General features: G+C 40.7%; 3 protein-coding genes across 3 annotated transcripts; all 3 read left to right on the forward strand.

Annotated features, from left to right (window-relative positions):
* Positions 1 to 461: 461 nt before the first annotated feature.
* Positions 462 to 5691, forward strand: LOC134080584 (UPF0461 protein C5orf24-like). Its single transcript, XM_062537107.1, has 2 exons — positions 462 to 628; positions 1944 to 5691. Exon 2 carries the CDS (start codon positions 1950 to 1952, stop codon positions 2553 to 2555), a length of 606 nt encoding a protein of 201 aa, XP_062393091.1. The 5' UTR covers positions 462 to 628; positions 1944 to 1949; the 3' UTR covers positions 2556 to 5691.
* A 663-nt stretch (positions 5692 to 6354) lies between these two features.
* On the forward strand, positions 6355 to 8759 carry txndc15 (thioredoxin domain containing 15). The gene is made up of 5 exons (XM_062537099.1): positions 6355 to 6563; positions 6754 to 7193; positions 7328 to 7491; positions 8027 to 8157; positions 8262 to 8759. Exons 1-5 carry the CDS (start codon positions 6482 to 6484, stop codon positions 8456 to 8458), a joined length of 1014 nt encoding a protein of 337 aa, XP_062393083.1. The 5' UTR covers positions 6355 to 6481; the 3' UTR covers positions 8459 to 8759.
* A 123-nt stretch (positions 8760 to 8882) lies between these two features.
* Positions 8883 to 18460, forward strand: LOC134080589 (sodium/hydrogen exchanger 6-like). The gene is made up of 16 exons (XM_062537111.1): positions 8883 to 9297; positions 9669 to 9868; positions 10017 to 10094; positions 10478 to 10554; positions 10638 to 10750; positions 12312 to 12417; positions 12537 to 12678; positions 13122 to 13227; positions 14027 to 14115; positions 14373 to 14486; positions 14616 to 14727; positions 15277 to 15430; positions 15632 to 15662; positions 15848 to 15933; positions 16729 to 16834; positions 17457 to 18460. Exons 1-16 carry the CDS (start codon positions 9015 to 9017, stop codon positions 17607 to 17609), a joined length of 1950 nt encoding a protein of 649 aa, XP_062393095.1. The 5' UTR covers positions 8883 to 9014; the 3' UTR covers positions 17610 to 18460.
* The last annotated feature ends 185 nt before the right edge of the window (positions 18461 to 18645 follow it).

Raw genomic sequence — 18645 nt, forward strand, 5'->3', positions numbered from 1 at the left:
GGCCATGTCTACTTTTTCCAACTACACTGTCCCTTGTCCTATCTCTCTGTAAACAGTGCGTGTAAAGAGGAATAGTAAATGGGGATATTTCGAGTTTTTCCGGAATATGTTCCGCATTGTTTAAATATTTATGGCATCGAACACCGCAGCCCTAATGAATCATATATATTTTATCCATGCAGAGACTCAATTGACAACAATGTCTTAATGTCTCGGTCTCACAAAGACACATCTCGGATTATTCCTCGTTTACGTGTGCATTTATTTGCTGACAGACACGGCCTATCTTTTCATATGGTGAAGTAAAACCAGTAGCCTATATGATCTGTTGCTCGACTCGTTGCAGTTATTCCCATACGGAAGAATGCGCATGCTCGGTCATTCCCTTGATTATTAATTTTTAATGGAGGTAGCTTCCATTCTCTCCCAAACCTGTGTCGAACGAGGAAACAAAGCGTCAAACTAGATTAATTTCCAGTATTCAAGTTGACAGCGTATTCTGCAACAAAACCTGGAAGCTCGTAGTTACATTATTTGCCAGGAAAATGAATTCGTAGTATTTGAAGGATGGAAGATCTGTCGCGCTTGCCTTTAACCCTTTGCATCCCATGATTCTGAGACAATCGAGGTACAGTAAAATTGTTACATTTTCTAAGGACATGTTGCCTATCCATTTTCGACTATTGTCTTAATGTTACAGTATGTGCGTAAGATTGTGACAACTTTCATTGTTTTGATGTAGAGTTTTCGACCACTAGCCTTTGGAAACCTTTTCACTCTTAACACATAATGGGATTCTGGGTTTAAAATCAACTACAGTTAAGCCACGGTCATGTGTTAATTTCAATTTTCTTCCAAGTTTATCACACTTTGCAATGTAACCGTGAGCATGCCATGTTCGTGGTTATCTCTGTGTCGCTGCATTATTTCGCTAAGCCTCCACAGGACACTATGTACACAGCTAGTATACTTCATAGCCTATCTGGCAGTGTGATTACGGCCTCTGTATTAAATGGCATACCGTTCTTGCACTAGCATCCGACAAGTTCTGAAAACTGGGCGTAAATGTAACGGAGGCTTATGCTACTTTGTTGCATGTTCTCTACTTTCATAGTTTTTCCACAGACCTGGCGGGTTAGCCGAGTGCCCGACCCAGCGGTTGCATTGCCCCCATATTGATGCTTCGAAGAAATACAGGGAATTTGAACGGACTTAGGCCTACTGTATTTAAACTGCACGTTGGCTATCAGTAGGCTATAGCCTATGCTCACGGTGTGTTTGACGGAAACTGCCAACAACAACCCCTAAATTGGGATCATTAATTCAAGTTAGCCAGCAAACCTATTTCGTACGAACACCGTAGGCTACCTCTACAATGTGCTCAAGACTCGTGACGATCAATATTGCCATCACCTGAAGTCACTGTTTTTATTGCCTATTTATTACTGAATATTCAATGGAAATCTCTAAATCAAACTTAGGCCTATGATTTAAGATGTTAAAATGGATTAAATGAGGTGCAAATCATTTGTTTACACAAAACACATTAGGCATTTTCATCCTCTGAATGACACTTCAACACATCACATTTACAACATTTTATTGTGGGCCAGGCATACAAGTTGACCACAGGGGGAGTTCTATAATGCCAAAAAAGCACAGAATTATCTTTTACAGAAATTGTGAATATTTCCATCAAACATAAGTTTAGAAATAAAGCTGACCTGGTTGAACTTCTAGCTGAGAAAATACTTCAGATATGCATCAAACTAACAGTTCTCTAAAAAAAATATAGAGGCATTTTGAAAATCACAATGACTGATACATTACAACATATATTACAACATTACAGTGCTATTTAAAGACAGTGTAATTTCTAGGTCTTATTAAAACAGAGCTCTTATTCTGATTGTGAAATCACCAGCTCCTTTTCTTTTTTTCAGTTCAAGATGATGCGCCGAGGCCCCAACACCAGTGACTACTGCATGAGTAGGCCGTCATGCTTAGCTGAGGACACCTGCCACCTCGCCTCTCACTTCGACCTGTGCTCCACACAGGCCAGCAAATTCTACCCCTCCATCCCTCTGCCTGGACAGATGTCTCTGTCCCCACTGTCCTCCTGCCAGAACACGCTCAAGCCAATGACCTGTCAGCGACAAGACCACCATGGTGATGCCCACCCTCCAGCAATGGGAATCAAGAACAATGACCAAAAGCCTGAGGACTCAAAGAAAAAAAAGACTCCAGGCAGGTCAGGCAAAAGGGGTCGCCCGGCCGGAACTACCAAGGCTGCTGGGTACAGAACCAGCACCGGAAGGCCACTGGGCACCACAAAAGCGGCAGGCTTCAAAACGAGTCCCGGGAGACCCATAGGCACGACCAGAGCGGCTGGTTACAAGGTGAGCCCAGGCCGCCCGCCGGGAAGCATCAAAAACCTCTCTCGCCTCACCAAACTGGGCTATGGAACCTGCAGCAGCGCCGCATTCCCGTACAGTGCCATGCACAAGAGAGGTGTGTGCGAATCAGTGGCCAAAGAGAAAGAACCTAACGAGTAAACGAAAATACACATGTATACATATTTTTATCTGGTGCTTGTGGAAAAAAATGCATGTTTTGTTGTCCAGTGTGGGTGTGTGTTTATACTTTTGTCAGGACTCTGTGTCGTGTAAATAATTATGGAATCATACATTGTGTGTGAAACAAAATCATTGTTGGTATCATACTATTTTTCTGGATATTGATATTCTTGCTACTTGTTTGGTTGCATTGACACCATGAGGTGCACTCTGCTGTTGAGATAAACGGACACTCTGGGGTGTAATGTTGCCAGATTTATGTTGGAGCAAATTTTACAGACCTCTGGAAAAGAGATCATATTTTAGAAAAGCTTGAGGATTCTATTTTCTGTGTTTAAACATCTAAAACAAGTTTTAAGTTCTGAGTAGTTTAATCTCAGACATGTGCTTTTAAAGAAATCTCAACAAAATGCTCCAATGAGCAGCATGAGATGAATTTGGTTGCAGCATCCTTGAAAGAATCATGTTTTGAGATAGCTTATTGGCACCACCTCAGATCTGCAAATTATTAGTCTTATGGCACAAACAAAAGCTAAAAAATATATTTTAAGTTTGTTTGACTGAGATTTTCCCCCCGACACACACACACACACACACACACACACAAATTCCAACTCCTAGTTTGGCAGCCCAGCTTACACATTCTGTTGTCCATACTGTTAGTCAATAAGGGCCTATTAGATGACATTCTCATCACAAAGTGGTAAAAACTTGAATGTTGAATTTTAGAATGTGGCAATGCTGTTGGCCACCCCCTGGCACCAGAATGTGGGAATGTATAGGCCTATGTGAATGGATCTTACTCTTTACCGGTTGCAGTCCGTGATGCTAAAAGGCTTTTGAAGTTCAAGTTCAACAGCCAATCAAATCCCACCCCTCTCTTTCATACTCCTTAGCTGAAAAGTTTTTTTTTATGTTTATGGCATATTTTTCTGAGCTCGGTGTATAAACATCTGAGGTTGTTTTGAGCACATACACATATACTAGAGGTTGACCGTAAGAAGCAAATTGGACAAAAAAGTGGATTTGATTATAATTATGGTCTATCACCACATCAAGAAACATCCTGTAAAATCTGTGGTCTGTTGGGACTCCACAGAGAGTGCATTTGGTACGGTATAGCCTAGTGTTTGATGATAAACATTGGATTGCTCAATGGGGCAGCCTAAACAGACCGACTTTCTTCCACTTCAAGTATGTCATTTTGTCCAAGCTTTCTTCACATTCATATTTCTGAACATAAACACAGGTTTTGGGAGAGATATTTAGTGTGTGTTATAGGTCTGTATTAAGAAATAGATGTTATATATCTGGCACCAAAATGTACATGACTGCTTGGACATGTGTTTAATGATGATACATTGATAATGATTATGGTGTAAATGTAAACAAGTACTTTGCTTTGACTTTGGAACATTAATTGAACATTCAGTACATTTGTTGCTTGTTTTGTTGCACATGAGTTTGATGTATCGTTAATTTTTCATCTTTAAAAACCAAATGTGTAAAGAATCAGAGGCCTATTCACATCAAGACAATATTGTCAAGCGGGCAATCTTTTTTTAATTATTATTTTATTATCTCACCAAAAATGTTTTGCTTTACAGTTGTTGATGATCTATTTGACAGTCCCTCTTTTGGTCATCTAGCCTCTGTCTCATTCTGAGAATGTATGTAATGGACAACTTATAGGATTATCTCTCATTCCGCTTGTACAGTATATATTGAAATTCATGAGATCTCTATATCTTGGATATCTTTTGCTCCATTGTTTGATTATGTTGTGATGCTATTTGGAGTATTTGGAAACTGTGCTATTATGGAACATAATGTTATTTTGAGAATGTTTTTCTGGTATGTAAGACTCAATGACTCTATGCGAGAGATAGGACTCTGTAGTAATGTTCCGTAGTAGCTTACCAAATCCAGTTGTATAATGCACCTTGATTTCTGCATGAGATTTTACCCTCTTTTTCACGTTGTGTCTTCATTGTCTTTGAAAGTGTGAAGCTTGAGGGCCTATTAAACCTGGTCATATCTTTTTTTCATTCTTATGGCTTACTGTATTGCTGTTTAGCCATAATTCCACAATTTAGAGTGTAATACCTTGGTTTCTCACAAATCCTACCAATGTAGACATCACAACTGTTTTAAGTATGCTATCCACCCTTTACCAAAGAACTCAATGTATCTGCCTCCAGAGATGAGCTTGCTTTACAAAAAAAAACAAACATTTTAATGCATTATGTGTCAGCTCTTTGTGGACAACAGTTTACTTACCTCAACATAATGGACAGATACATGCTTTAAGATGTGTTTTGTTAAACGTTATGTTTGTCAACAATATTAGTCAATTACCACAGAGATAAATCTCAACAAAATGACTTTCATTACATTGATTTAGTGTCATTTGGGCAAAAGCATCAATCAAGCATGCAAGTATGACTTATATTTTCTATGATTTATACTGCACTCACTTTTAATGCCTTTATGTATCACTGTTTAACATGTATATACACTCAGAGTTCTGGCTTACAAAGATGTTGGTGATGTTGGTTCTATGATATTACGTGTTTTGATTGGTCTTTCATTCACATCTTACAGTGTGTTGGTTTGATGATGCTTATTTTGATTATTATTTACATAATACACCTTTCCCTTGAATTGCAAAGGGATTATTTTTACTTCATCTTTGTTTTCACTTTTAAGGTCACATTATGAACCCTATATCTGCCACTGGATAAATCAACCAAAATTGATGTTTTGCCATTTATCCATGGTGATTAATTGTGTTTCATTGAATCAATTAATCAATAAACAAAGCGAATGTTATTGAGTGACATATGCCTAGTGGGACTTCATAAAGGAAATTACTTAGGCCTACATTTGTATTATAAAATTAAGTTTAGTTTATTTTTTTTTCAAAAAGAGCTGTGTCATGTTGCCTAAACAGCTAATCACAATACTGTAATGTGGGGGCAACGTTTTCTTGTTTGACCATTAGCCTATGTGCATGTTAGACAAGTGTAAGAGAAGTTGTGTAATAAATCTTAAATAAATCTGGCTGATGGGTCCTTTCATATATTCTCATCAAAATTCACATAAAATTGCATTGGATCAGTAGGCCTAAAACTGAAAGAAATTGCAAAGCATTGAGTGGAATGTTTAATAAAATAGGTCCCATACATAAAATATATGTTTCTTCTGTTTCTTTGGAGCCTATCACAGGGCCTGCCATAGCCTATATTTGCTATCCATGAGGAACACCAAGTTTATTCAGGACAGCTGTTAATGTTGTTGATGTTAAAACTGTTCTATCAAAACCTGACTGAATGAATTGGTTACAGGCACCGTCCTCAAGCCTACACACCAATATGACATCTTCCTGAGGAAAGTCCAATACAGATTGCTTTGTTGGCAAGTTTTTGTTTAATTTCATTTCATTTCATTTCATTGTATTTTATTATAGGCCTACACTTTTGTTTATTGGCTGCTGTGGGAAATCTCCTATTATAGGCTAGGCCTAGAACAAGTAACTTAAAACCTCTCCTGTGGATATATGAAATGAAAACGTCTCATGGGCCTATTTGGGTGGCATGTTGCAATGCATTTCAAATGGGTATAGGTGGCATGATTTTTTTCCCCTCTTAAATTGTACTTGAATGTTGCTTTAAACGCTTCGATCTTGTAAATTGCTGTGTACAAAAAGCCAGAGAAGATCAGGGTAGAAATGTTCAGCTATTCTCATTGGCTGTCGCTGATGAACTTTGAACCGGAAACGATTTTTTCAAAGGCACTGCATGATTTGCTTCTCTGGAGACGCTGTGCTAACTTTTCTTCGATGCATGTAAAACATTGCTATTAAACATACTTTTACCATCTTGTCACGTTTTAAAATAGCTACCATGGGATTTGCAGTGATTACGTTGGATTTTTTATGTATTTTATCATTTTCCCTTTTTGTTATTTCATTTACAGCAAGCCCAGGTATGTTAAGTGGTATGATAAGTCGAATAGCTAGCTAGCTAACCTTATGTTGGGTAACTGAACAGATTTTAACAGCGTGTCACAATGAATATAAATATGTTTGTATGTGCCAGAATTTGCCAGAATAGTTGTACTTCATTTGCAGTCACTAAGGTGAAACATTAACGTTATGGCTCGTTTCTTTTCTCAGATAAAGATGAGGTCCCTGAGTTCAAGCTGTCAGATGATTACATGGACTCAGAGCAGACTCTCGAATATACGATGGAGGAAACACCGGTTGTTTCGAAACAGCAGTACAAAACCGCTGAAATAGCAGATGCTGTGATGGGAATTGAGGTACCACCCAATTCAGCTGGAATCGAATCACTCATCCCAAACTCTGCAGATCCCATCACCGGGTTCACGGCTCCTTGCGACGAGGAGACTTGTGTCAGTGAGACTCCAGAGGATGCAGACGAGTTGGATGTCAAAGAGAACGAGGAACGCCTAACTTTAGAAATGGTCCACACCGATAGTTTGGCTAGCGAAGAAAACGCTACAGAAACAGCAAAAACGTATAAAGTAAACTGCGATAAAAGAAACATCACCGGAATGGAGAATTTCACAGTTCAGGTTCTCAATGCATCACAGGTATTATAAATGCTACGGTTGCTACCGTAACATACATTTCATTTTTACATGATTACATAAAAAGAATGAATGACCTGCCTAGACTGATTTGAGAAAGTCTGTTGAAATGCATGCTGCTGTTTGTGTTTCCGTAGGACTTGATGGATTTTCTTAACGTCAACGGCACAGAATGCTCCCTGGTTCTGTTTTATACTACGTGGTGCCAGTTTTCTGCCAGCCTTGCCCCACACTTCAATGCAGTACCCCGTGTCTTTCCCACAATGCACTTCTTGGCTCTGGATGCTTCTCAACATGGCAGGTCAGTCCATACAGTTCATGTTTGTCTTTATAATTAAGCATATCTGTATTTTTGCAGGTGACTTGAGGAAGGCACTGCTGAAGTAGATAAACAGTTTGAATCATTTTGTTTTTCAATTCACAGCACACATAAACGTTCCAAACAATCATGAAAGGGAGCTTGTAATTTAATTATGCTGTTGAACTTGGTGTAATGTTCTCATCAGTGTGAAGAATACAACTTGTTAACCAAATAACAAAGTTAACTCCGAAGTTTTCAGGCAGGTGAAACGAATAGAGCTCATACCGTAAACTAACTTTGTGGACTCCCATGTAACATGAAGGAGTCCTGAAAAATACAATAGAGCATCACTGCAGTCGGTCATGCAGTGTGATTATATTATAGAATTTATGTAGTATCAACATCCTCTTGTCAGAATTGTGGGCTTTACCTTTAATCTCAATTGTATTAAACTGTGATTCAGTTTTATACCAACAAACTGTATGAAGTGTAAATATGGATATTTAGCCTACTTTGTGCACTTGATCTTTTTCAGTCTTTCCACACGATTTGGTACAGTCGCAGTTCCCAACATACTGTTGTTTCAAGGAGTGAAACCAATGGCCAGGTTTAATCACACAGACAGAACCCTTGAAACACTGACATCATTCATAGTCAATCAAACAGGTTAGTGTATGAACTTTTATTTCAAAACCATTGACTAACAGCACAGTTTATCTAAACAGATGTTAGTCTGTCAGTAACTTATGATGTCCTCTGTTTTCTCGCAGGTTTTGAAGCCATTTCAGATCATATTGTGACAGAGGAGGATACTGTTGGTCCCCTTCCAAGTGTGCCAGTGACGAGCATAGATTGGCTCCTTGTCTTCTCTATCCTGTTTATAATGGGCTTTACAGTGTATGCCATCTTGCGGACCGACAGCGTACGCTGGCTCATACCAGGACAAGATCATGAACATCAGGACTAAGCACTGTCAGTCACGCTTGTGTGTGTGTGTGTGTGTGTGTGTGTGTGTGTGTGTGTGTGTATGTGTGTGTGTGTGTGTCTGTGTGTCTGTGTGTCTGTCTGTGTCTGTCTGTGTGTGTGTTTTCAGATCCCCTCACATGTGATATTATGATTGGAATTGGTGTATTTATTGTGTTCGGAGATTTGGGGTTGTCACTGAGCAGATTTAATTTCAGAGGTTTTCTCATTTCTTCACATTTGTCATGCTTTTAACTTTTGCTATCATTCGATTTCCCTGAATAAAAAAATGAATCAACAACCAACCAATGGTCTATGGGTGCTTTGATGCTATTCATATCGGTTATTTAGCTATTTGGTTGAATGTGGTCATTGCATGCTTTTATTTTGAAAAGGACTCCGTTATTTACACGTTTTGACTTCCGCTGTCAAGAAAGTAGCAGTTGCTATCGCTTACAGTCAAAGTTGCATAGACTCCGTGCTACTGAAGTTCGCCGAACGATGACAACGACTGAATAGTTAATTGATATTGTGGAGATCTGACGTTAAATTATTACACGATGGAATCTAAAAGCAGCATTTACATCTCTCTGAAAAAAACTGAATTGATCGTTTTAGTCTGCATGATATGTCTGTCATCGTTACCTAATATAAGTTGTCAAACCCAGAACACCGGTATGGCAAATGTTATATCAGAGAGAAAGGCAGAAGAAGACCACAGGCAGGATAGTGCCGATCTTCTCATTTTTATTATGCTTCTAACGCTAACCATTTTAACAATATGGCTCTTCAAGCATCGCCGTTTCAGGTTTTTACATGAAACAGGACTGGCAATGATCTATGGTAAGAATAAGGATGATGTGGTAGCCTGCAACTAGCCTAAATCTGTGCCATGGTACCACATGTCAACTTGGAAAGATGTTAATATCATAAGCCTGACAGTCATTTATTCAGCACAGATAGGGTTATCTGATATTCTGTGTGAATTTCCTTGGGCTTGTGCTGTCTAATTTGTACAGATTAGGAACTCGTGTTCAGAATCTGATCAGCCTAGTTCAACAATCATTACAAGTTATAAAGTTTTTGCGCCCTAGGTCACAGGTATGGTAGACATGGGCAGCGCCTAAATGGACTTTGATTTAGGCCACACGTTTTCCAATGTGGTTGCAATACAAGTAATAACTCTTATGCCCTGAAAATGATTTTATTAACAGGCTTATTGGTTGGAGTGATACTACGTTTTGGGGTGCATGGACAAAGGGATCTTAACAATGTCACTTTGAGCTGTGCCATGACTGCCAGTCCAGCCACTATACTGGTCAATGTCAGCGGTCAGTTTTACGAGTACACATTGAAGGGTGAAGTACGAGACACTGATGGGCAAGATGTCCCAGATGCTGAAATGCTGAAGAAGGTACCTACCAAATTATGCCTGCAAACATAAACGATGGTGTCCTTGTGCTAGTCATCTTTATTATTAGTCCTATTGAGAGCAATGACTTTGACATGTTGCACTGGAGACCTAGTTTGTTTTCAACAGTAAGCTTTCTTCTCTTCATCAGGTTACCTTTGACCCAGAGATTTTCTTCAATATCCTGCTGCCTCCTATAATCTTTCATGCAGGCTACAGCCTGAAAAGGGTAAGGTTACGCAAATCCTAAACAAATGCTCATGTGTCAGTGAAATCAGAAATCCTTAGTTTGCACCCAGCTCACATAACTGCAGCCATACTGCACTAGGCCCACAATCATGGCAAATATGAAAATGATTGTAGTGTGTCTTGAAGGATAATGCTGTGCATGTTGAGTTGTCAACATGCACTTTAGAAAGGCTAGACATGTTAACTTAAAAAAACAACCCTGAAGGAATAGAGAAATAAAGTGGTTTAATGATGTAGTAGAACATTAGGCCTATTCATTAATCATTACTGTGAGTTACATCATCATGGCATATAAGTCAAGACACATTTTCTCTTTTTTTCTGAATAATTGCCCTGGCTTGTACTTGGTTTCTGTATTTTCAGAGGCATTTCTTCAGAAATCTGGGCTCCATTCTGTCTTATGCTTTCGTGGGCACAGCCATCTCATGCATTGTCATTGGGTGAGTGCAATGTCCACTGTGTTTCCTTCATTACCGGTAGAATATTGTGAGCCTTGCCTGACTAAACCCTTCCTTCATTGTAGGTTGTTACTGTATGGCTGTGTTGCTTTTTTGAAAGCCGTAGGCCAAATTCAAGGGGACTTTTTCTTCACTGATTGCCTTTTCTTTGGTGCCATAATCTCTGCCACAGATCCAGGTACAGTACATTGCATGCAACTATTCTTGTTAAGGCATTTAGTGACATAAACGATGATAATGATATTGCCTGGGTTTCCCAGATTCATTAAGAAGCTCTTAAGTGCCATGAACTTCTAAGGAGCATTCTTAGAACGTTCTTAGAGCGTTCCTAAGAAGTTCTTAGAATAGAAGAATATAATATAATAGATTAGAATATATACTTTTTTGATCCCGTGAGGGAAATTCAGTTCTCTGCATTTAACCCAATTTAACCGAATTAGTGAACACACAGCACACAGTGAACACACAGTGAGGTGAATCACACAACCCAGAGCAGTGAGCTGCCTGCCCAACCAGCGGCGCTCGGGGAGCAGTGAGGGGTTAGGTGCCTTGCTCAAGGGCACTTCAGCCGTGGTGGACTGGTCGGGGATCGAACCGGCAAACCTGCGGTTACAAGCCCGATGCGCTAACCAGTACACCACGGCTGCCCTTAGCACTTAAGAGCTTCTTAACGACTCTGAGAAACCCGGCCATTGCTTATATTGCACAATTTCCAAATTCCCTATCTAAACACAAAGACAAAATGGATGTTTTGCAATTGTGCTTGCTTAGTGCAAACTCTGTCACTCTTGACACTAAGCTTTTGAGACATTTTTAGTGTTTCCCAGTATCAAGGCTCAGTTGATCTGTGAAATCTCAATTTAGACCCATCGTGCAAGACAACAATCCTTTTGAGACCTTTGTGAATACTTGTTCTGATTTGGAAATAAAGTATTTTGGGAATTGTAGCAGCTTCTCATGCCCAGAGTGCAAACAATTTCCATAAAACATTTAATAATTAGATTTGGTATACAGTGTACAATGGTACACCAGTTAAATCAGAAAAGTGTTGGCTAAGTTTTATTCCAGAAGGGAGATAAACAGCAGGAGATTTCTTGATTGCTCTTGATTCCTCTAAGAACATTTAAACATTATGGAACAGAAATATTCTCTTGGTTTCTGTGTGAACTTTTAGATTGAATTGCACCGTTTCATTGACTTACTTTATTCTGTGTAATGGGGATTGAATGAATGACTGCCAGTTAATCTAAACAGAAAGTGAATTAGGACATGAATAACACAGCAAGATAAGATAAGATAATTAATACTTCATTCATCCTGAAGGAAATTTGATTCACAACAACACCATCCTATGCTGTTGTGTGTAAAAAGTTATGGAATTCAAAAACTTTTTACACAGTTGGCTTTCACAATTTAGCAACACAAATATTTACTATGAATATCCTTGTAACTGCTGTAGATCACAAAGATGCAAAGGTCTCTGTTGGTGTGTCGTCTATAACAGCATATTATGCCCACTGTCTACAGTATGTGGCAGTGTAAATCCACTAGAGGGCTCCCTTCTCCACAGAACATTGAAAACAAGTTTATCATGGTCATGCTATGTGATTAGCTGTCCAGTAAATATGCCCTCCTCATTAATATTTAGTAAACTGAAGCCTAATTGTGTAATGTACCTGGGCACTGATATCACTCTCTGAAGTTGTACACCCTTTAACAGTGTCTTTTGTTTTGTGTAGTGACGGTTCTTGCCATATTTAATGAGCTGAAGGTGGACGTGGACCTTTATGCATTGCTGTTTGGGGAGAGTGTTCTCAATGATGCTGTGGCCATCGTTTTGTCCTCGTAAGTTTACCATACATTAGTAAAAAAAATATATATATATTATTTTTATTTTTATTTTTAAATCAGCTCTGCGATACAATGGAAATGGCATTCTTTTATGTTTGCCCATCGCCCCACAGGTCTATTATAGCTTACCAGCCGGCAGGAGATAACAACCACACATTTGATGGCAGTGCCTTCCTTAAGTCTATTGGTGTGTTCCTGGTTGTCTTCAGTGGATCCTTCGCCCTTGGAGTGATTACTGGTGTTATGACCTCTCTCATATCCTTTAACAGATAACCTGTTTAAAATGAGCATCTTTATTGCCTTCAATTTGTAGTGAAGACCGCAGTATCCATAGAAACCTCAGCCACACAAATCACAACTGACATCAAAGAAGATCAATAAATACATGAACACAAAAGCATAAAAACATTAACTTTCCAAATATGGAATCTGCAGGGTTAAATCATTCACTTAAATCAATCACTATAAGTTATTTGAAAAGCAAATAGCCGTTGGCAAAAATGTATTCTTCTTGAATCGTCCTGCTTGTACTGTAGGCAAAGTGTATCTGCGAGACCTCTCTTGCTTTGCACTATTTACCCTTTGTGATTGACCCTCTGTAAATGTCTGCCTGTGGGACGGCCTGTGCTGTTGACTCAGTGTTATCTGCAGTGGTGTTCATCACTGCTCCTCTCCTTGACTCCTGTGTCTGTCCGCACGTCACCAAGTTCACCAAGCTGCACGAGTTTCCCCTGCTGGAGACGGGCCTGTTCTTCCTCATGTCCTGGAGCACCTTCCTGCTGGCCGAGGCCTGTGGATTCACAGGTACCAGCAGCAGCTCAGTCAAACCCACAGATATGCACAAGTGCTCAGGGTACTAGAGAAGAAATATGTGACCGTCTGTGACTGTGGATTATAATATATTATTATTATGATATTATAGAGTCTGTGTATGTGTGTGTGTGTGTGTGTGTGCGTGTCCGTCCACTCACATGACTTAAAAATAACTGGCCTGATGAACCTCAAATCTCCCTACAAGGTTGGAGGTAACCATACCTCAGTCCTCCTACACGTCATCTGCATCAGGATCCAGGTGCTGGAGTATTTGTTCACTTGTCTTGAGATGGTGAGAGGGGTGAGGCTCTGACGTGGCAGCCGTCTGACTGCGCTGTGTGGTTATCTCCTTGTCTTTACTTATCTGATTATCTCTACGTATGTCTACGCACTCCTCACACAGTTCACCTGGCTTTCACATCTCTGTAGGCCTACTAAGAGGGGTATTTTTAGCCCTGCATCTGCTTGTTTTTTTCCCCCCCCTGGTATTTTCACATGGTGATATTTCCAGATGTGGGACTGATGTCCTAGTTGGGACAGTGGGCTTGGGTCACTCTTGCCCCCCCCCCCCCCCCCCCCCCCTCTCTCTCCCTCTGCCATTTCAGCATGATGGGATATGGGCCAACTTTGCCTGCAGGGTTGTAGAGGTGCTTAAACCACCCTGTGATGACAACGCGGTGATCTGGTGCAGCAGGTTCTCTTACTGCGTTCTGCCACGATCCCCATTCAGACGCACAGACCACCATACTTCCTACTGATATCCTGTTGTATTCCTGGTGTCTCTCCGCAGGTGTAGTAGCGGTGCTTTTCTGCGGGATGACTCAGGCCCACTACACGTACAACAACCTCTCAGACGAGTCCAAGGACCGGACCAAACAGGTGACGCCCATCCCTGCAAGTTTATGACGACCCTTTGTTACTCATTTGATGTTTTTGTGATGTAATTTTAGGTAAATATCAGTGATTTATGATTAAATGACACAATTAGTATAAACAAACTCATGTGCCAAGAGCTTCAGGGTAAAAATGCAAAATAGCAAACCTCTGTGTCATTTGTAAAGCCAGGGCCGGGAGTTTTGAAACAGCTTAGAATAACGTGTAGCTTTAACCTGGACTTTTTTGTTTCCCTCTCACAGCTTTTTGAGTTGCTGAATTTCCTGGCTGAAAACTTCATCTTCTCTTACATGGGCCTGACCTTATTCTCCTTCCAGTATCATGTCTTCAACCCCCTCTTCATTCTGGGAGCATTTGTATCCTAACATCGCAAACAGCATTGTAGACTTTGTGAGGAGACAGGTCTTATCCAGTCTGTTATTTTTTGGGTCATTAGTGTTGAACAGTTCTTTTTCCATATCAGCCCTTGACTACTGCCCCGATAGCTCGCTGTGTTTCTTGGCCGCGCAGCAAATATCTATCCTCTCTCCTTCCTGCTCAACCTTGGCCGCAAAAACAAGATCGGCTCCAATTTCCAGCATGTCATGATGTTTTCAGGTAAGCTCAGTCATATGCTTTCTTACTCTGTCCATCTCTGTGTTTTATAGCCCCCATGATGTAACTGATTAGGAGAACAGGAGAGCCATGTCTGACCATGGGAATGTTTTTTTTTTTATCTAGTCTGACATCATGCTTCTTAAACACCTTACTGTCAGTTGAATGGCTAATAGGTAACTAAGGTCATCTTCCAGATAAAAGACTGCTTGTTCTTTGTGCCGTCACAGAGGGTACTTTTGCACTCTCTGGCTTTCTTCAGACCTTTGTCCACAAAGGCTTGCGTCCAGCTTTCTCCTTAAACAGCTTTTTCCAACTTTCCAGCCAAATGGACTATCTCCATCACTTTTTTATTTTTCTTCTTTTACAGAAAGTCTTGTTAAAATGTCACGGTAAAACGTCCAACCAACAGACTCCTATATATCTGTATTCTATATTTGTGTCTAAGGTAGACTGCTGGTGTATGGCCCCTGGCTCATGCTCTGGTACTTTAGCCCTGTCTTATCACGGTCCCGTTAAAACCCCTTAATCTCCGTCCCGGGCCCCTCCCAGGTCTGCGCGGGGCCATGGCGTTCGCTCTGGCCATTCGGGACACGACGACCTACGCGCGGCGGATGACGTTCTCCAGCACCCTCCTCATCGTCTTCTTCACCGTGTGGGTGTGTGGGGGCGGCACCACTCAGCTGTTGTCCTTCATGCACATTCGGTGAGTGGACTCACTGGACCTTATTCACTTGTGCCGTGACCTTTTGACCTCTTCCTTCCCTATAATGCAGGACCAACGATTATGTTCTGATCGATGTTTCAGCCAGTCCAAATGCACTGTGTAAAAAAGGCAATAGCACTCTTGATTAAAATGGTGTATGAACAATAGCTATAAATGAGCTTTTATTACTCTCTTTCACAGTGTGGGGGTGGATTCAGACCAAGACAATCCTGTAAGTTGTGGACGCATTGTGTTTCACTTCAATAGAAACTATGATACTGTAGTTCCTAATATGATTAGCCATAGAACAAATTCATTCATTCATTCAGGTAGTTGTCTAGCAGATGTATTATTAGTTTACACTCAAGTAATGTTTGTGTGCTCGTGTTTCTGATCTGTCTGCTTGTGTACACGCAGATCACCGAGGTGGACGGGATTGAGAGGAGGGGTGTCAGACATGAGGGAGCCTGGCCCTTCAGGATGTGGCACTCCTTTGACCACAAGTATCCTAATTCAATTTCACACGCCAAGGATCCTAAGGACTCTGGCCATATACAGTTACACTTAACATGGTTAACCACTACATTACCACCACCTCATTGGCCCATGAGATGAGATGGAATGAGAAGAGTTAGAACTAGAAAAGCACTTTGAGAGCGCAGACCTCCGCCTGTATTGTTCTTCCTGGGTTCTCATACATTTAAACCTTACACTGCCAAGTGAAAAACATAACCGCCTTCTGAATCAAGATGGGGATACGGATCTCTCCCAAAATGTAATCATTTCTTCCTTGGGTCATTTCAGACCTTTCCTGAAAATGTCACTGAAATCCATCCATCACTTTTTGAGTTATCTTTCTAACAAACAGACAAACAAACCCCGATGAAAACATAACCTCCTTGGTGGAGGTAACTAGAAAAGCACTCTGAGAGCGCACACCTCCGCCAAGCGCCTTAGTTCCCTCCACATTTGTGGTTTGCACCCAGACGGTGATCCGGATCACTCCCAAATGTAATTGTTTCTAGTCATTACAGACCTTTCCTGAAAATTTTCATCGAAATCCATCCACAAGTGTTTGAGTAATCTTACTAACAAACAGACAGATAAACAAACCCCGATGAAAACATAACCTCCTTGGCGGAGGTAATAACAAAGTGGGTGAAATCGATGTGTAGCCGTATTAGCGCACATTTAAATCTGCTGCTGTAGGAAGGGCTAAAATAATGTCCAGAGAGAGTTGTGTGGGTAATGCTGGGAGTGGCACAGTGGGGGTGAAGGCCTTGACTGTGTTGCTCCAGATACCTGAAGCCATTCCTGACCCACAGTGGACCACCGCTCACCACCACACTGCCCGCCTGCTGTGGACCTCTGGCACGCTGCCTCACCACCTCGCAGGCCTACCAGGTGAGTCTGGCACACACACACACACACACACACACACACACACACACACACACAGGCAGAAAATATCTGTTCTGTCATTTACACATAAACATACAGACAGAAACACAAACACACACACAGGCATGAAATATCTGTTCTGTCATTTACACATAAACATACAGACAGAAACACAAACACACACACAGGCATGAAATATCTGTTCTGTTATTTACACATAAACATACACACACACACACACACACACACACACACACACACACAGGCAACAAATATCTGTTCTGTCACATACACATAAACATACATATACAAACCTGTCTACTTGCTTTACCTCTCAATCTAACTCACTGTCTCACAAACACAGACACACATACCTGAAGCTGAACTGATTGTAATCATGCAGACAAATATTCTTCTGTATGCACGCATCATTCATACTACATGCCTATTAGTAGCACCTGACACCCAGCAGACACGGTGTGTGTGTGTGTGTGTTACGAGCGCGTCATCATTTGTGTGTTGTTGTTTGTTGTCTGGTGTGTGTGTTACGAGCGCGTCATCATTTGTGTGTTGTTGTTTGTTTGTTTGTTTGTTTGTTGTCTGGTGTGTGTGTGGCCTGCTGCAGAGCGGCGGTGGCTGGCACGACGAGGACTCGGAGCTGATTGGCAGCGATGGCTTGGGCAACCCCATGTACACGGACCTCTCCATCAGCGCCGTCACCAGGAGCTCCTCCAGCACCTCCAACCACTTGTACGGACCCACTGTGCCTTCTGGTTAAGCGATGGACGAGTTCCCATTACCAGTTGCATTCTGGTGCCGCGTTTCCCAGAAGAAGCTCTAAGTGCTAAGAACTTCTTAGGAGCGTTCTTAGAGTGCTCCTTAGAAGTTCTTCGCACTTAAGAGCTTCTTATCGAATCTGGGAAACCCGGCCAAATACTGTAGACCCATCCCAGTCTTTTTAATACCCTTGCTGCCCGATTTTGAGGCCCAACCCCTACATGTGTATAGGGTAAGCAATAAGAAATGCCAAGTGTGTGTGATATTCCTGTTGTTTCAGTTATTTTGTTTGTTTAGCTTGTTCTTAATCTTACCTTAAAACACTACACTTAGTGTAATTAATGGTTAAGACTCCTTAAAAGTGTGTTACTCATCTAGAAATGTATTATACCTACACTTTTTAATGCACACTAAATTATTTTGTGAGAATTAATTCCTATTCTGGATTAAGATTTGTGTATATTTGTGCACTGTTGTGTGTGCGTAAGTATTTATTTTACATATTTATTTGTCTCACCCACTGGTGAATTTGTATTACTTTGTCACTTCTATCCCAGAGAGTTAATGTTTCTTTCTTTGGTATTTAATGTTTAGACAGATAAATAGTGTTTCAAGTGGTTTTGCCAAGAGGCAACAGGCGTAGTGAGATTAACCCTGTTACAGCCAAGTATTTTATTTTTTGTCTGTGCAATGATAAAGCCAAACTGTACACCTGCTCTAAGTGCCTAATGCTGTATTGTCTAACCTCACTCCACAAATAGGGTCATGTCAAAATGACTTATAAGAGATTACTTTGTTTGTACACTAATGAGACTTGTCCTCAGTCGCTGATTAAACGTTGTATGCACTTTGTGTTGTGATCTCTGAAGTTGAAATTCTGTTTGCAGTTGTTATGCATGGGATAGGATTGTGCTGTAATCAGCTGGATAATTTGCATATCAAAATCTTCAACAGACATTTTTACCATAAGTTTTGTTCACTTGGAGCCAGAGTGGACTACATGTCATAATGCAGAACAGATTTAAAAACATCAGACA

Source organism: Sardina pilchardus, chromosome 5, assembly GCF_963854185.1.
Source record: "Sardina pilchardus chromosome 5, fSarPil1.1, whole genome shotgun sequence".
NCBI classification, from domain to species: domain Eukaryota; kingdom Metazoa; phylum Chordata; class Actinopteri; order Clupeiformes; family Clupeidae; genus Sardina; species Sardina pilchardus.

Bases quoted from the DNA above. Each gene is read 5' to 3' on its own strand.
- LOC134080584 (XM_062537107.1), top strand. From the start codon at position 1,950: ATGATGCGCCGAGGCCCCAACACCAGTGACTACTGCATGAGTAGGCCG.
- txndc15 (XM_062537099.1), top strand. From the start codon at position 6,482: ATGGGATTTGCAGTGATTACGTTGGATTTTTTATGTATTTTATCATTT. The intron at 6,564-6,753 runs GTATGTTAAGTG...TTCTTTTCTCAG, and splicing joins TTCATTTACAGCAAGCCCAG to ATAAAGATGAGGTCCCTGAG. The intron at 7,492-8,026 runs GTCAGTCCATAC...GATCTTTTTCAG, and splicing joins GATGCTTCTCAACATGGCAG to TCTTTCCACACGATTTGGTA.
- LOC134080589 (XM_062537111.1), top strand. From the start codon at position 9,015: ATGGAATCTAAAAGCAGCATTTACATCTCTCTGAAAAAAACTGAATTG. The intron at 10,751-12,311 runs GTACAGTACATT...TGTTTTGTGTAG, and splicing joins AATCTCTGCCACAGATCCAG to TGACGGTTCTTGCCATATTT. The intron at 15,934-16,728 runs GTATCCTAATTC...GTGTTGCTCCAG, and splicing joins TGGCACTCCTTTGACCACAA to ATACCTGAAGCCATTCCTGA.